Source organism: Pleurodeles waltl, chromosome 8 (genome assembly GCF_031143425.1).
Source record: "Pleurodeles waltl isolate 20211129_DDA chromosome 8, aPleWal1.hap1.20221129, whole genome shotgun sequence".
Lineage (NCBI taxonomy): Eukaryota > Metazoa > Chordata > Amphibia > Caudata > Salamandridae > Pleurodeles > Pleurodeles waltl.
In genome coordinates this window covers 790649457-790666424 of record NC_090447.1, presented here as the reverse complement: position 1 = coordinate 790666424, position 16968 = coordinate 790649457, and the positions used below count along the sequence as shown (strand labels likewise).

Here is a 16968-nt window from a genome sequence, read left to right as displayed (position 1 = left end):
CACGACACCCTGTCAGACTCCCCGAAATTCCTAGCTGGAAGGGGCAGTCCATTTTAAAGTTCATCATCGTCAAAAAGCTGCAGAGAGTGACAGGTTACTTTATTTTTAAAATGTTCTGTTTCCTACTGCGCAAACAAGACCCAGTGAGTCTGGCCGGGCTTTACATACAGGGAGTGCAGAATTATTAGGCAAGTTGTATTTTTGAGGATTAATTTTATTATTGAACAACAACCATGTTCTCAATGAACCCAAAAAACTCATTAATATCAAAGCTGAATATTTTTGGAAGTAGTTTGTAGTTTGTTTTTAGTTTTAGCTATGTTAGGGGGATATCTGTGTGTGCAGGTGACTATCACTGTGCATAATTATTAGGCAACTTAACAAAAAAAAATATATACCCATTTCAATTATTTATTATTACCAGTGAAACCAATATAACATCTCAACATTCACAAATATACATTTCTGACATTCAAAAACAAAACAAAAACAAATCAGTGACCATTATAGCCACCTTTCTTTGCAAGGACACTCAAAAGCCTGCCATCCATGGATTCTGTCAGTGTTTTGATCTGTTCACCATCAACATTGCGTGCAGCAGCAACCACAGCCTCCCAGACACTGTTCAGAGAGGTGTACTGTTTTCCCTCCTTGTAAATCTCACATTTGATGATGGACCACAGGTTCTCAATGGGGTTCAGATCAGGTGAACAAGGAGGCCATGTCATTAGATTTCCTTCTTTTATACCCTTTCTTGCCAGCCACGCTGTGGAGTACTTGGACGCGTGTGATGGAGCATTGTCCTGCATGAAAATCATGTTTTTCTTGAAGGATGCAGACTTCTTCCTGTACCACTGCTTGAAGAAGGTGTCTTCCAGGAACTGGCAGTAGGACTGGGAGTTGAGCTTGACTCCATCCTCAACCCGAAAAGGCCCCACAAGCTCATCTTTGATGATACCAGCCCAAACCAGTACTCCACCTCCACCTTGCTGGCGTCTGAGTCGGACTGGAGCTCTCTGCCCTTTACCAATCCAGCCACGGGCCCATCCATCTGGCCCATCAAGACTCACTCTCATTTCATCAGTCCATAAAACCTTAGAAAAATCAGTCTTGAGATATTTCTTGGCCCAGTCTTGATGTTTCTGCTTGTGTGTCTTGTTCAGTGGTGGTCGTCTTTCAGCCTTTCTTACCTTGGCCATGTCTCTGAGTATTGCACACCTTGTGCTTTTGGGCACTCCAGTGATGTTGCAGCTCTGAAATATGGCCAAACTGGTGGCAAGTGGCATCGTGGCAGCTGCACGCTTGACTTTTCTCAGTTCATGGGCAGTTATTTTGCGCCTTGGTTTTTCCACACGCTTCTTGCGACCCTGTTGACTATTTTGAATGAAACGCTTGATTGTTCGATGATCACGCTTCAGAAGCTTTGCAATTTTAAGAGTGCTGCATCCCTCTGCAAGATATCTCACTATTTTTGACTTTTCTGAGCCTGTCAAGTCCTTCTTTTGACCCATTTTGCCAAAGGAAAGGAAGTTGCCTAATAATTATGCACACCTGATATAGGGTGTTGATGTCATTAGACCACACCCCTTCTCATTACAGAGATGCACATCACCTAATATGCTTAATTGGTAGTAGGCTTTCGAGCCTATACAGCTTGGAGTAAGACAACATGCATAAAGAGGATGATGTGGTCAAAATACTCATTTGCCTAATAATTCTGCACTCCCTGTAGAAACAGCTAAATACTGCAGTCAAACAATCCACACAAAACGTTACATTTCTCAACTAAAATGAATCATCCTGAACTGATCTTCTAAGGGACACGAAGGTACAAATAGCAGTTTTGTTCATTTGCTTGCCATTTCATTTTTGTCAGTTCTGCAAGGAGACTACATTATTCCTTTTGTGAGACAGAGCTGTGTCCAACTTTTATTTTGATACACCACACTGCTTTCCTGATCAGTATCGTGACCTCTGGCGTTTAGCAGTAATGATGATTGTACGCCACTAATTTTACTTACACAATTAGTAGAATATAGTCCTCTCATCGCTATTTTTTCAGAGCTTACATATTTATCAGTGATCTTAAATTCTTCTTATAAAACACCAGTTTAAAACGATAACTCAGGTTATGTTTTTTACTCCAGATTCTCTCAACCAGTTATTTTACTTCTATGCAGGTGGCCTCCAAATTAAAAATGAAAATCCCAGGTCAGATATTGCCAGTGGTCTGTCTGGTGCAAATGTAACATACTTCTCTGGCCCTGCTGTGTATTCCTCTCCTGTCGACAAATCTTCATTGTTTTCTCTTCACAAATGTCACTTTTAAGACCCCAGATACAATAAATCCATGATCACTCTCTTGGTGGTGACCTTTCGGACCTCTCTTACCATTTAGTAATGTTTCTCGGGATGTCTGCAGTGCAAGGTGTTTATGTCCCTCCTCCCCCCCCCCCATTTTAAAATGACCCATATTGCTTTCACTAACACTCTAGATTTGCATTCGGATGAAATTCATTCCATAAACGTTCTCCTCATTAAAATCACACCGAATGTACTAAACTGCCATCAGTCTTCCTACCTACTGTTTTGTGAAGTGGGACAACATCTGCCTGTTCTAGGATAGCTGTCCACGTCCTCAAACTCATTTGCTATCTTAAGAAATATTCCATAATATCCTAATTAAGGTATCTTTTTTTGTTACAGTTCGCTTACCAGGCAGTGCAAGCTGTCTGGTTGGGAAAGACTTATTGTGGGCTTTCCAAAAACATACAGGGGCTTGCAGTCTGTCCACTGCTTACCACGGATTGGCTTTACTGTCCCTCTTATTTGCTTGCTTTCAGCTGGTTTTCTTTGTGTCAACTTGTTCATTTTGTGCTTATCTCTTCCATGGAGCATGGTCTCTTTACCATCTCTGACTGGTTGGCCTCCATGCTTCCTCTGCTAGATTTTAGGAAACATTTTCTCTCTCTGTTTAAGCACTCCCTGAGAGTTCATATGTCTTTCAGCTGCGCCCCTTGTGTGCTTTTCTCCCCTGTACCTATTGTTATCTCTCGCCCATGTGCTTCTCAATACCATCCGCTCTTTTGTTATTCTCTCTCACTCGTGTGCTTCTACCCCACCATACACAGTGTTCTCTCCCTCATTTCTTTTCTCCCCCAGCCCACTGTGTTGCTTTTGCTCTCACCTGCCATGTTGCTTCTGCCCCCCACCCCTGTTGCTTCAACCACCATCCACTTCACAACCTACTAATCTGTTTTTTGTAAGCACTTTCGCTCTACGTTTTAACAGAGCGCTTTTAGCATGGGTTCACCTACAAAATAATGCAACAGTTGCATCTTCACTTTTTTTAGCCACAGTGCACAAGCAGCCAGATGCTGTACAGCATCTCTAAAAAAACATTGGCAAAGCCAATAACTCTCAAAGGTGAAAGCTAGTGGCTTTGTCAATGCTCGTTATAAGTAAACTAACATACTGATCACTACTGTGGCCTTGTTGCACCTTACACCTGGACCCTCAATTGCACAAATCAAGCTGCTAACAACTTTATACAGGTCTTTAAAATATTTCACTGGAATTTACAATAGTATGTACTCTGGCAGGAGCAACAGTTGCAGAGCACAATCATTTTACTCAAAATTGCTATGCACATAAATTACAGAGAAAATCAGAATGAGTTATTTTTTGGTTGGCCATGAGATCTATATGGCAAATTTTCAAATTCTCTAGTAGTTTGGCCTATCTGCGGAAGTAATAGTATGTTCCCATTGGGGTGGCACTGGCCACAATTGAAATGCAGTCCTGACATATACCACAGTCTTTAATCATGTCTGAGGCTTCACAGAAATAATCCAAAGGCATTGGAAATTGGGCCTCTAGTTGGCACAGATATGCCCCCCTGTCCAAACAGGGACCACAATCCTAGTCAGTTTAAATCCCAACACAACCTAAATTATCCTGTGCTCACCCTCCGGTAGCTTGGCACGGGGCAGGGAGGTTTAACTTAGAAGGCAATGTTTAAAGTATTTGTGCAATAACTCAAACAGTAACCCAGTGAAAACACCAAAATAAGTAATCCACACCAGTGTAGAAAAATAAATAATGTTTATCTGAATAAAACAAGACCACAATGACAAAGGTCCAATATACACAGGTCAAAATATCACTTTGCAGAAGTTCAAGTAAGTCTTAATTAACAGAAATCAATGGATGTATCTCTTTAGCACAAAGTACCAAGGACGCGTCAAAAACAAAGACGATGCAGGCAACAGAGGAGGAGAGGGGGCACAAAAAGCAAAGCGATGTGTCAGTTCTTTAGTGGGCAGGGGAGGTTAAACGACTATTCTTTTCCACAGGTGAGACGATGCGTTGGTTCCTTACTGGCAGGGGAGGCCATGCATTAAATCTGTCCTCACAGGAAAGACGATGCGCTGATTTCCAGACATGCAGCCTTGGTTCCTCGCTGCGGTGCAGAGTCGATGATGAATTGGTTCCCAAAGACGATGCGTGCAAAATCCAGATGCTGTGGGACGATGGGACCACTGTGAAACAGCCGCTGAGTCGATTCTGCAGGGGCTGCAATGATTTTTCAGGTGTACAACAAGTGTTTCCGGCACGGCCCGTTGAGGCGTGGATTTTCTCTTTTAGGTGATGTCTTTGATGGTCCTGAGACACCCTAACAGGCGGCAAGCTGACAAACCCTTAGAGAGCACGTGTGCTGGGAATGCATAGTCCTTCTAGCAGAGTCAGGGAGCAGCACAGCAACTAGCAGAAGAGCAGTCCTTCAGCTTCTTCAGAGCCCAGACCACAGCAAATGCTTCTCTTTCAAATACACTCTACCTGTTCTTGTGGAAGTAACCTCTTGCTAATGAAGGCTACCAGTTGCTCTAGGCCCTCCTCATTCAGCTGTGCCAAGACAGCCCCTATGCCATGCTCTGAAGCGTTCATCTGCACAACTAATTACTTGGAGTATTCAGGAGCCCTGAGCACAGGTGCTGTGCACATGGCTTCCAGGAGTGAATCAAAGGCTTTCTGACAAGTCTCTGTCCAAATCACCAACTTAGCCTGCTTCTTGGAAGACAGTTCAGTTAAGGGGGCAACAATGGTGCCATAGCCCTTAATTAATCTTCTGTAGTAGCTTGTGAGGCCCTGGAAGACTATAACATCAGTTTGGGTTTTAGGTGGTGGACAGCCCATGATGGTTTCAATCTTGGCCTGGAGGGGCTGCATCTTGCCACCACCTACCAGGTGTCCCAAATACACCACAGAACCCTGCCCAATCTGACACCTGCTGGCCCTGATTGTCAGGCCTGCCTGTTGCCGGACCTGAAGCACCCTTTGGAGATGATCCAGGTGTTCCCCCCACTGGCACTGTAGACGGTAATATTGTCCAAGTAGTCGGCCCTGAAAGCATCCTTGCCAGCTAGGACCCTGCTAACCAACCGTTGGAAGGTTACAGGGGCATTCTTCAAGCCAAAGGGCATCACCCGGAATTGGCAATGGCCCTCTGGGGTTCAGAATGCTGACCTCTCTTTTGCTCCCTCAGTCAAGGCAATGTGCCAGTACCCTGATGTTAAAACAAAGGTACTGAGGACTTTGGCAGCGCCTAGCCTGAAAATTAGCTCATCAGCTCTCGAGATACGGAGGGCATCACGGAATTGAGGCCTCTCTAGTCCATGCAGAACCGAAGCTCTGGTTTAGCGCTTAGTGGGGGGCCGGAACAGGGACTGCTAAAGGGTTCAATAACCCCAAACTCTAGCATTCTGGAGACTTCCTCTTGGATGCTGGCTCTCACCTTGTCTGACAATCTGTAAATTGTGTTCTGTAGAGGAGAACTGTCTCCCTTGTCAATGTCATGGACGCACAGATGTGGGAGTCCAGGGATGACTGAGAACAGTGTGGCAAACTGTCCCAGCAACTTGTAACAGTCATCTTGCTACTCTGGGGTCAGGGTGTAGAGAGGCTGACACCCTTCACAGACTCATCGTGTTCCTGTGCAGAGAGGAGGTCAGGGAGAGGTTCACTCTCCTACTCTACAGCCTCGCCCATCACAAGGAGCATGTTCACTTCGGACCTCCTAAAGTGATGCCTGAGTCTGTTAACATGGAGCACCCTTAGGGGGTTTCTAGGGGTCTGGAGATCCACTGAGTAAGAGAGCTCCTCTTATGCTCTTTAATTTTATATGGGCTAGTCTAGCTGTCCTGGAGAGATCAGGGCTCTACTTGTTCCATTACCTGTACTTTCTGGCCAGGCTGAAACTCTACCAGAGTGGTCTTCTGGTCATACCAATGTTTCATTACCTCTTGGCTGGCCTCAAGGTTGTTCTTGGCCTTTTTCCAGAAGCAATGCATCTGGTTCCAGAGAGCTAACATGTAGTTGAGCACATCCTGGGGGAGGTTTCCTGGGAACTTTCTCCCACCCCTCATTGACAATGCTCCGACGTCCTCTGAGAGGGTGGCCATAGAGGAGTTCAAAGGGACTGAACCCAACTCCTTTCTATGGCACCTCCTGATAGGCAAAGACAAGGCATGGGAAGAGGATGTCCCACTGACGCTTCATGGTCTCAAGTAGGCCTGCAATCATGCCCTTCAAGGTCTTGTTGAACCTCTCAACTAGACTACTGGTTTGGGAAGACAGGGGGTGGTGTACTTATAGGTTACACAACACACATCCCACGTGGATTAAATGTACGCTGACATGAAGTTAGTGCCTCGGTCACACACTATCTCTCTGGGGAACCCCACACTGGTAAAGATCCCCAAAAGAGTTCTGGTCACCACAGGTGAAGTCACTGTCCTCAGCTGGATTGCTTCTGGGTAGCGTGTGGCATGGTCCATCAAGACCATGATGTTCCTGTTGCCTAGAGCTGTCTTGGGATCCAATAGTCCAATGATGTTCAGCGCTCGAAAAATCCACTCGACCACTCATGTCTTTTTGATCAGGTCGGGCTATTCTTAATACTTACTCGTCCCTTCTGGGAAGTTGACATTGAACAGGTGTTCTGTTCAGTTGAAAAGTGGAGAGGCAATAAAAGATGCCTTTAAATCTTGTTCTTACTTCACATTTGCTCTGTGTTTACAGACAGATGTCAAAAGTCAGTTTTTCTTACAATTAATTTTCCTTCTGACTGCAGAGTTCCAGGGCTTTGTAAGGTGAACTGTGTGACCTGCTGCTTACAATATCAAATAGAAGGATATAGGGTGTCAAGTTTTTCCTAACACACAACATTTAAATGGCTAAGTCAACTGTGCAAACAAATCAAAATATATTTCAGTAGTTGTGAAAGCCCTTTTTTATATTTCTGTGCGATGAAAACACATTTTAATAGGATGAAAACAAATCTTAATACTTTACATGTTGATGGGCAAAGGATATGTTTTCTCAAACCCAATTTTCACAGATAGTTAGTACACTACATGGTTTTATCAGTAAAGCTGCAAGTTAATGGAGAGCTTTTTGGACATTTCTTAGAAAGTTACTGTTTGTAGATGGCAATATGTTACCACATCATGGTTTAGTAATATATTTATTAAAACTGAGTGTTTAAACAAACTGAGAAGCACTCCTGCCCTGATGGCAATGTTGTTAGAAAACTAAATAAGTCCTAGGTTATGTGGTCTAGACCTCATTGGTATCTGGGCTAGATTCTTATGATGCATGCAGCAAACTTTAGTCTACTTAATCAAACAAAAGATGTTTGTACTGCAGAAATGCTGAGCTCACATATTTGAAGGTGCAATAATATGTGAGAATTAAGAAAGAGGCGACTCTGTAAACTATTTGCCTATGGTCACACAATTTGAGACCCGTTTACGGGTCAAGTATATTACAGTTAGATCAAGTAGATTATTTAAGTTACTCGACCCTCAGGTCTAGTAACATTTTTATGCTTTTTCAAGCCCTGATGTTGATGCCCACCTTTTTTAACAGGGTGCCAACAACGGGATGTGGGATCAGGGGAGCTTTCACCTTTCACTTTGACTTCCACGGACCTGGTAGGTGAGACAGGACCTGCAGAATGTCACTGAGACTGTCTTTATTCCAGGCCAATAAAAGTGGGTGGCAAGCCCAAAAAAGGTCTTGCCTTAAATGTCCTGCCAGGGGTATGTCATGAGCCAATCCCTTTAGGAAGGTCCAGTAACACTGCGGGGCAACCAGCACAAGGGTTACCCCACTAACCAGAGCCTTAGGCTCGATGTAGAGGAGATCACTCTGCCAGAAGATTAGGTGAAACCCAGAGGCTTCACCTGCTGTATGGGCCAAGGGCTGTTGCCTCAAGCCCTCACGAGTGGCAACTCTCTCTCTGCGCTTTGCAGAATTCCTCCCTGATAGACCCACCATCAACTTGCCATTCAGCAAGCTCAGGTAGGTCCCCTACGGCAGAAATGTCCTCCTCAGTTGGCTGATGAGCCTCCTCCTTAGGGACCCTGTCAACTTCCACTGCAGAAATTTCAGGGACCAGATTCCTGCACCCCTTGCCCCTTTCCTTGGCAGTTTTCTTGTCCATTGTTCCAGGCTCCAGACGCCCTTGAGTCCCTTCACGGGCCGCCACGGACTGTGTTGTCATACAAACCCACTCAGGCAATCCCATCATCTCCAAGTGAGACCCGAGGTCTACCTCCCTCCAGGTACTATGCTCCATGTCATTGCCTAACAGACAATCTACATGCATGGTAGGGCTCACAGCAACATTCCAAGTACCAGAAACATCCCCCCACTTAAAGGGAAACAGAGCTACCGGTAGATGGCTCTCATGATTGTCGGCGACTGTGACTTGGCGAAATGTGTTTGGTAGTACCTACTGTGCTGACACCAGCTAAAACTTGACAGTTGGCATGCTGGCTCCTGTGTCACGAAGTGCCTCCACCCGCTGCCCATTAATTGTGACCCACTACCTATACTTAGAAGTAATGGCAGTCACATGGGATTTTGGCACATTATCTTTATCCCCCAGGGACACTAGGGTTCCCCAAAACTAGCTGGAACTACTTCCTACCCGAGAGCCACACTGGCCAACCCAGGTGTCTACCCATCAGTGGAGCACTGCGCCCTCTTGGGACTTTTGGAGTCGCCCTTAGAGTGACCATACTTGGAGCACTATGTGCACTGGGGTACAAAACTTGCTGTATCATGGTCAAAGAACCCTTTATTTTTAGGATCAGACTGGGACTGGTTACCACTACTCCTTTGGGAGTTATTTTGGGGGCCTTTAGCTCCTTATTTGTAAGTTTTCCTCCCCACTCTTTCTTCTGGTGGGAACCCTGACCACCTTTGTGGACGTCCCCAGAGATACCTTTTTGGACAATCGGTGCTAGCCCAGAGGTCCTCCTCCTCAGCAAGCTTCCTGGGATCAATCAGCTTACTGTCAACTAGGTGCTGGCAGAACTCTGTAAAACAGACACTGAACATGTGCTCTCTCAAAATTTAACTGTACAACCCAACATAATCATTGATTTTGTTGCCCACACACAGCCATTGAGTGCCATATGGGAGTAATCAATGAAATCTAGTCAGGATTGGTTGGTTGGAGAGCTTATGGCTGTCCCTAAATCTTTGGTGATACTTCTGAGGAGTCATTCCAAATTTGGCAATCAGAATGGCTTTCATGGGAGTGTACTTGGTCTGGTCCCCAACCCCAAATGTTAGAAGTGTGTCCCTCCCAAGTGTTGGCATATGTTCCCACAGACCCGCAGCACTCCACCCCCCTCCCCCCCCAACAGCCCACCTAACCCCCACTCCACCCTCCAACTGCTCTTCAGGAACCCTTTGTACCTTCAATGCAACTTCATAAGTAGGAAACCACTCATCAATGTAATCTCCCACCACATAACTGGGCATCAAATCCTTGGGTATACAACCCTTCTTGTCTCCATTAGGTACTGCATGTATGCTCTCACCATCACTGCTGGACTCAGGCTGCCTTGCCTTGAGGACTAGCTCTTTTAGTTCATGAGCCAGAGGTAGTTTCTTTTCTAGTAAGGCACTTTCAGCCTTCCTCTCCTCTGCCTCATATTTAATTTTGCCAACTGCAGCTGGAATTCTCTTTCCTTTCCTCTGGTCAGGCCATGACTAAAGACACTGCTTCCTGTCTCCCTCAACTGCTGCAGGCAGCTCCTCGTAAAAGTCATTTACATGCTCCCCCAACTCATCATTCTCTTGGGAATGGGATTCTGTCCAGGCCCTCAGCGCCATTTGAAACTCCACCTTCTTGGTGGCTCCTTGGGCAGGTACCCTCATCCCTCTGCAAAAGCCTTTCAATTGGTTAACTGTGTACTCCTCCAGCTTAGCCACCTCAAACTCCATGGCTCTATTTGTAGAACCAGCCAGAGACATGTTGTATAGGATGTATTAAAAAATGCAAAGCAGGGAAAAGAAAAAAAATTGAAATGCTCTTTAAATGTGGGTAAGTAGTGTACACGTAGCTATTGTTTGGCACTGCACAAACACAAGTCCTATCCTCATCACTGATCACCAATGTTAGAAATTGGGACTCTAGTTGCCAGAGGTATGCTACGTGTCCAAGTAGGAACCACAATCCTAGCCAGGGTAAGTCACAACACAATCTAAATTATCCTGTGCAGGCTTAACTTAGAAGGCAATGTGTAAAGTATTTGTGCAATAACTCATACAGTAACACAGTGAAATCACCACAAAAGTAATCCACACCAGTTTAGAAAAATAGATAATATTTCTCTGAATAAAACAAGAACAAAACAACATAGGTCCAATACACAGGTCACAATATCACTTTTTAGAGGTTTAAATTAGTCTTAATCCATAGGAATTAATAATGTATCTCTTTAGTACAAAGTACCTAGGGTGTGTCAAAAACAAAGACGATGTGGGCCACAGAGTAGGTGAGGACCAAAAAAAAAGCAAAAAGGATACGTCAGTTATTTACTGCGCCAGGGAGGTGATGCATTGATTCTTTTCTCACAGGTGAGACAGTTCCAAACTGGCAGGGGAGGTGATGCGTCGATTTCTGGACATGCAGCCTCGATGACGAATTGGCGCCCAAAGACGATGCTTGGAAAATCAAGATGTGCTGTGATGATGGAAGCCCAGTTAAACAGGCGCTGCAATGATTTTTCAGTCACATGACAAGGGCTGCGTCGGTTCTGTGTAAAAATGTAGAAGCATGGGTCCCTTCTCAATCAAGTCTGATGGACATTACTGAGAAGTGCTACTCTGCAGCATTCCTTCATCTCAGAAAGTATATTTTGTTCTGAAACGAGGTACTTTGGTCACTGCATGATATCCTTCCCTGGTTGATCATACCCTGTGTCCTTTCTGACAATATCAGACCCACAATGTAAAGGTATTTAGAAAAAAAAAGAGGGGAGTCAGCCTGGTAAGCAATGTTGGCTGATTATGTTAAAGCAAAAAAATGTAAAATCAACTAGTACATGTTACCACACAGGCAAAGAGCTAGCTATCTGATTAACTTTTTTTTTTAAATGACATATCAGTTCTCTGTTTAGCAGATATAATTTCTAAAGGACCACATCATCCCTAGGATTTAGATTTGTTTTGCAATGAAATGACCCGTGCAATGTCATGTTTACAAAGGGGCTCAGCAAACCAAACCTACACTGGTCAATAATACGTTTTGGTTGTACATAAAATAAATAATCTGCATTTTTTACAGTGTGGTACATAATGGGCCTCCCCAGCATATATGTCCTTTTTCTATAATTAACTTGTGTCTCAGAGTGTGTGTTTCTTCTATTCAGAAATCATCTATTTGATCATCTCTTTTGTAGTTTGTTTTACTGGCGTCCATTCCAAAATACAATTAAATACTTTCAAAACCTACACCACATGTGTATTTGGTGCCCAAGTTTAATGGGCATGAAAAAGCACTTGTGCAGTTGTTGAAGCACTTCAGAGTGCAGAATAAGGAGGGTAAAACTGGCATCCAGGGAAATTGTGCCAATACAGGTGGCACGTCTGGTTAATACAGAGGGGGTGGGAAGCAACTAACGCCTTGAAGAGGAACAGGAAAGCAGTTAGATCACAAAATCCTATTGAAACAAGTATGTCTTTGTTTTTGTGGGAAACTAAAGGATATTTCGCTCTCCATGCAGGGCCATGGGAGCAAATTCCAAGAGTTGATAGCCAGAACTGAGACATTTCAGATATCCTAGTGTTATTTTAGGAACCATGGCATGAAATGTTCAGATGTAGTATCTGAGATCTCTGGGGGATCTGTAAAAGACGTTCTTAAAAGTAACTGGGAACCTTTTCCTTGCGGAGTGTTCTGGATGTGCAAGAGTGTCACTCTCAAGCTGAAGACAATACTGGCTGCCCTGGTTCTGTATAATCTTTATTTTGACGAGCTGGGAAAACCAAGGTGAAGGCGCTGCCATAGTACAAACCGGAAAGGGTGACGACCCTAAAGAGGGAGGATTTCAAATTATTTAGTCAGAAAGAAGTCCAGTTTCCTGCCAGATTGGGATTGTGGCTTTAAGATTTACAAAACGGCTTGTCTGAACCAACATAGATTTAGAGATTGTGCGATATGGTGATAGTCCTTAAAGTATTCAGCTACTTCCAATTGTTACAGATTTAAAGCTTCTTCTACATTGATATGCGCCCTAAAATGCCACCTCAGCATGGTCAGCCTTGGCTTACATACTTAAAATTCATAGAGAAATTGAAAATGATTAGAAGAAGTAGCCCAAATACTATGTATATACCATCATGTACACCCGCATGTGTGTTAAAGGTATATTTAGGTCTGCACAGTAAGAGTGAAATAATTAAAAATAACCCATTTTGAAGATTTGGAACCAGACACGTATCCACTATCCACTACAGTTGCTTCATCACTTAATTCATAAACTCAGCACGCACATTCTATAGGAAGGTGTGTTAACTGCTCTACGTTCTGGGTAATAGTGTTTATAAAATTCCCACTTTACCCGAGCAGGGGAATTTTTGCTAGCACATTTACATCATTATATCAGCACAGAACAGTAGGCATTTACTTTGAGATAGTCTGACGGACATGTAATTCGAACACAAACATTGGCAAACACCACAATCGCTCCTATTACCCCAGGCCAAAAAATAAAAATGTTTGCGCTCTCCAGACATCTTCAAAGGGCCCTACACAATCATCACTTTAGAATTAATACATATGATACACTTGTTCCTTAAAGAAACTCAGTGTTTTATTGCAGCAGGACTTGGCATGTGGGGCTGTAATAAGACATGGTTCAGCATCCTTGGTTTCCGGCTACATGTTCCCTAAACACTTGGCTGCCTGATTAATTCGGTTATTAAAACTGACACCATGTTGTACACCATAGCAAATATCGGTAGAAATTGTGAGTTTGTACCAAAGAGGAGAAACAATTGATTGAGCCAATCTAATTTTCATAGCCAGCCAAATACATCTACAGAGAAAAAGTAACACTAAACAAAGCACATAGCCTGAGTAAACATTGGAAATACAGAGAGGAACTGCTTGCGGGTTCACGGAGTTAAAACACCGCCAGGTAGCAAGAAAAACAAAAAGTTCATGGCTGACTAAACGTGTTCATGCCTACCTGAAAGATTGTGCACAGGGAAAATCTCCAGTCCACTTTAAATACTCCTGTAAATAAACGCCTCATACTTACTGAACATCAGAGTTAAGGGCAATGCTTAAGTTTTTATTGGAAAGAATGCATCTAGTCACACAAAAAAAAAAAAAAAAACAGTATAAAACATTGTGACGGGCTGACTCAAAACATTAGGAACTAGGACTGGCAAATTCAGTACGTCTGGCATTGGCCGCCCCCTTTTGCTTTGTCAAGGTTTCTTTTTTTCTGTCATGGTTTTTGCAAAACTTCACTGTTGGAGAAGCTGCCGAGCCCCCACCAATATAAAAACAATGTCTTAAAACATAGATTTTTGGTCTCAAAAAGCACACTTTGCCATGGAAGTGCATGGCAATTAAGAGAACTACTTTGTATGTGGATGTGCTTCTTTTGAGAGGGCAGAATGCTGTCACAGAGCAAAGTTAGCAAGTTGCTGAGGTGAGCTGCCCCACTGCCCAATGCTGTACTGGGCGACAGAAAAACATAACTGTCAAAATAAGAGAACAACAGACGAAGAGGGCTGGATGAAAACCCCTATCAGTATATTACATAGAGACCCAGACCACAGATAATAAATGACGACTGTCAGAGACCTTAGATTCCAAGCATTTGACAAGAACGTGATTCACAATACCTCGGTACACAGCTGGAGCATTAATCGTTGTATTAGTCAGCCTTTCCAATTCATGAAGAAAGCACAACTTTCGCCAAGGACATGATTTTAACTTGAGAGACCAAATCAGCCTTGAAAAAGGCCAAGGCGTGCAGGCCAACAAGGGACGAAACATGTGTAGGCTTCCCATTTGAGAAAATAACTTGGACTTCAATAAACAGAGCCACGGAGCTACCATCAAGAAGGTGACAATGTGTTAATTAACAGTACAAGCGTCGGAATGTGTATGATATGAATCACAAATGCTTGTTTAGATACTACCTTAACTAGGGGCTCATGATCATAAAACTCGAAGAGGTAAATATAACACTAATGCAATGTATACATTTAAATGAAAGCACTCCCTATTTAAGAATAGTATACATATAAGGTTAGTAAAATCATAAGATCTTTGTTAACGTAAGATATAAAAATACCGGCTGCAGAGATAAAAATAACAGAAACAGAGTGCTTTATCTGTACAGCTAATATATCACAAAGAATGGAATGTGTGATGGGTGAGACGGTGGAATGATACACCAAACAGCTAGAAGCCTCAAGTGAGGACACTCCTCTGTAAAATGGTCAAAGTCCACTCTATTTATATTACGTATTCAGTAACAATAGGTCTCGCAGACACCTTTGCAGTCAAGCCCAGCCTAAAAATACATAAAATGTGCACAACAGCACTTTCGTCAAAGTGTGCCCCTCTAGGAACAGGGAGAAGCTGATGAGCTAAGAATGGGAAAAAAAACGGGGAGAACACAGATGTGGGTGAATAGGAGGAAGCAACACACAGTGGCCAAGGAGACTGAGAAAGAAACCCTTGCACCGACCACAGCGTGCTAAAATCGTAAGAAAACAAGTAGTTTACCTGAATAAAAACAGTGGAAGAATACAATTTACACAAACAAAAGGTTGTCAAGGCGACTATGATCCACGGGAAGGAAGATCTCAATAGGAAGGAAGAAAGCCATCAAATAAGAAGTAAGCAAATGAGATTTAGAAGAAAGCCAACCAATGGTAAGTGCTGGCTAAAGGCTGAGTGTAAATTTTGTTAGGGTACACAATGCGTTTTTTCGACAAGTGACAACTAAAGGTTGTTGTAGGCGAGATCTAAGGACTACTGTGCTTGCAATAAGTGTGCTGAACCTTAAAATCCCAGTCAAACACTAACTTTATGTGGTTAAGTATACTGGGCACATTTAATGTTCTGTTTTCATAACTGTCTTTCTCTTGTGAGAGTTCTTAATGCATGCAAAAAGGTAATTCAAGACTGGTCGTCAAGTCCTACAATAAGTTTTACGTAATAGTACAGGTGTGGCCTAAAATGACCAAACTGCAATGCATAAAACAAACATTATGGGCTTTGCTCCTAGAAGACGGTTCCACTCAGGAAATGACCGTTACGTGGTCGGGCGGCCTGTAGGATTGGCAGGGGAATAATGTGTACGCAGACTGCCCGTGAAAGTAATCTCCGATAATAACCAAACTATGCAGATTAACAATACAGCACATTAAATGCCCAGGGGCACGCTGAGTCAGTCGAACCTGCGTCGCAGAACATTGCAAATCTCGTACATGTTTAAGCTACACAAACAGTAAAATACCTTCAGAGAGAAGGTAGATCCGCCAACCAGGGCAAAAGAAAGCATATCTGTAGTCCTTCTCTCTAGTCCAATTCATTATCTTCCTATTCAAGAAGTTTGCGAACAAGAGACAGCACGAGCTAAACAAAAAAACGGTCTGGAACCCAAGAAGATTCGGAATGCCTCTCCCTTCGCCTTCGACGACTCGACTTTTGTGGGAGCGGAACCACTGAAAATAATGGAGATCACGCATGTCTGGAGTGTGAGGAATGAAGATGTGTAGCCAACTAAGGGTACCCAACTTAAGTATAAGGGAAACAACTATCTTGCAAACAAGTCAAATAAGTCTGACATTCGCTAGCCGGGGATCAGTTGGGCGATATACACGGATCGACTATGCTTGATCCAGTGCACCTCCCCGATCGTTCCCCGGAACCCACCCCCAAAATAAGCACACACATCTGGCCCTCCCAACGGTTACCATGGTAACGGACGAAACTATGACACTTACTCCCCAGCCCTTTGGCTTGGCTCATCAGCGCCTCCTGGTCATCGGGGTCTACTGGCCGCTCAGGATCGCCGCTCCCCTCCTCCTCCGGCTGCTGCGGCCGCCGCTGTTCAGGGCTGTCTACCCCGCTATCAGCCTCAACTTGTGCCGGGCTTTGGGCAGGATGTTCCTCTGTTTCCAGACCTAGCCAGCTGCCCAGACCCCGCAGCATCCCTGCGGTTTGGGAGCGCCGAGCCCTCGCCTGCTGCTGTGTCTTGTGGTGGTTGTTATTGACAGTTCTACTTCCTCATTCACAAGATCTGTCTGTGAATGTGACGCGGCAGCAGGATTCAGGAAGTCACAGTTGGAAGTGAATAGTGCTGTGAACATAGAAGAGGGGCATTTTTGAAGCATTTTTGAAGCATTTTTAGCTCTGCGTCCGTCTGTCTCTCTAATCTGGCGCCATCTTACAAAGGCAAAGTTTCATAGTCTTTTTAAACTTTCACAGAAGATCCGAGTTTAATATACATATTAAACCTTAACTTTCAGAATTTTCTTGTTTTGATGACTTACACTTCAAAACTGTGATCTACAAATAGAAGAAATGCGATTACGCTTCATAGAAACAGGGACACGTCTCATTCAGTTACCTTG

The 16968-nt window shown here is 43.7% G+C and overlaps 1 protein-coding gene across 1 annotated transcript in view; it reads right to left on the bottom strand.

The window, feature by feature from the left end:
* SYAP1 (synapse associated protein 1) overlaps positions 1 to 16713 on the bottom strand; it is a 112462-nt gene extending 95749 nt beyond the window's left edge. The window contains exon 1 of the mRNA XM_069205037.1: positions 16339 to 16713. Within this exon, the coding sequence (XP_069061138.1) occupies positions 16339 to 16546 (208 nt within the window). The 5' untranslated portion in view covers positions 16547 to 16713. The remainder of the gene's footprint in view (positions 1 to 16338) is intronic.
* Positions 16714 to 16968: the final 255 nt, after the last annotated feature.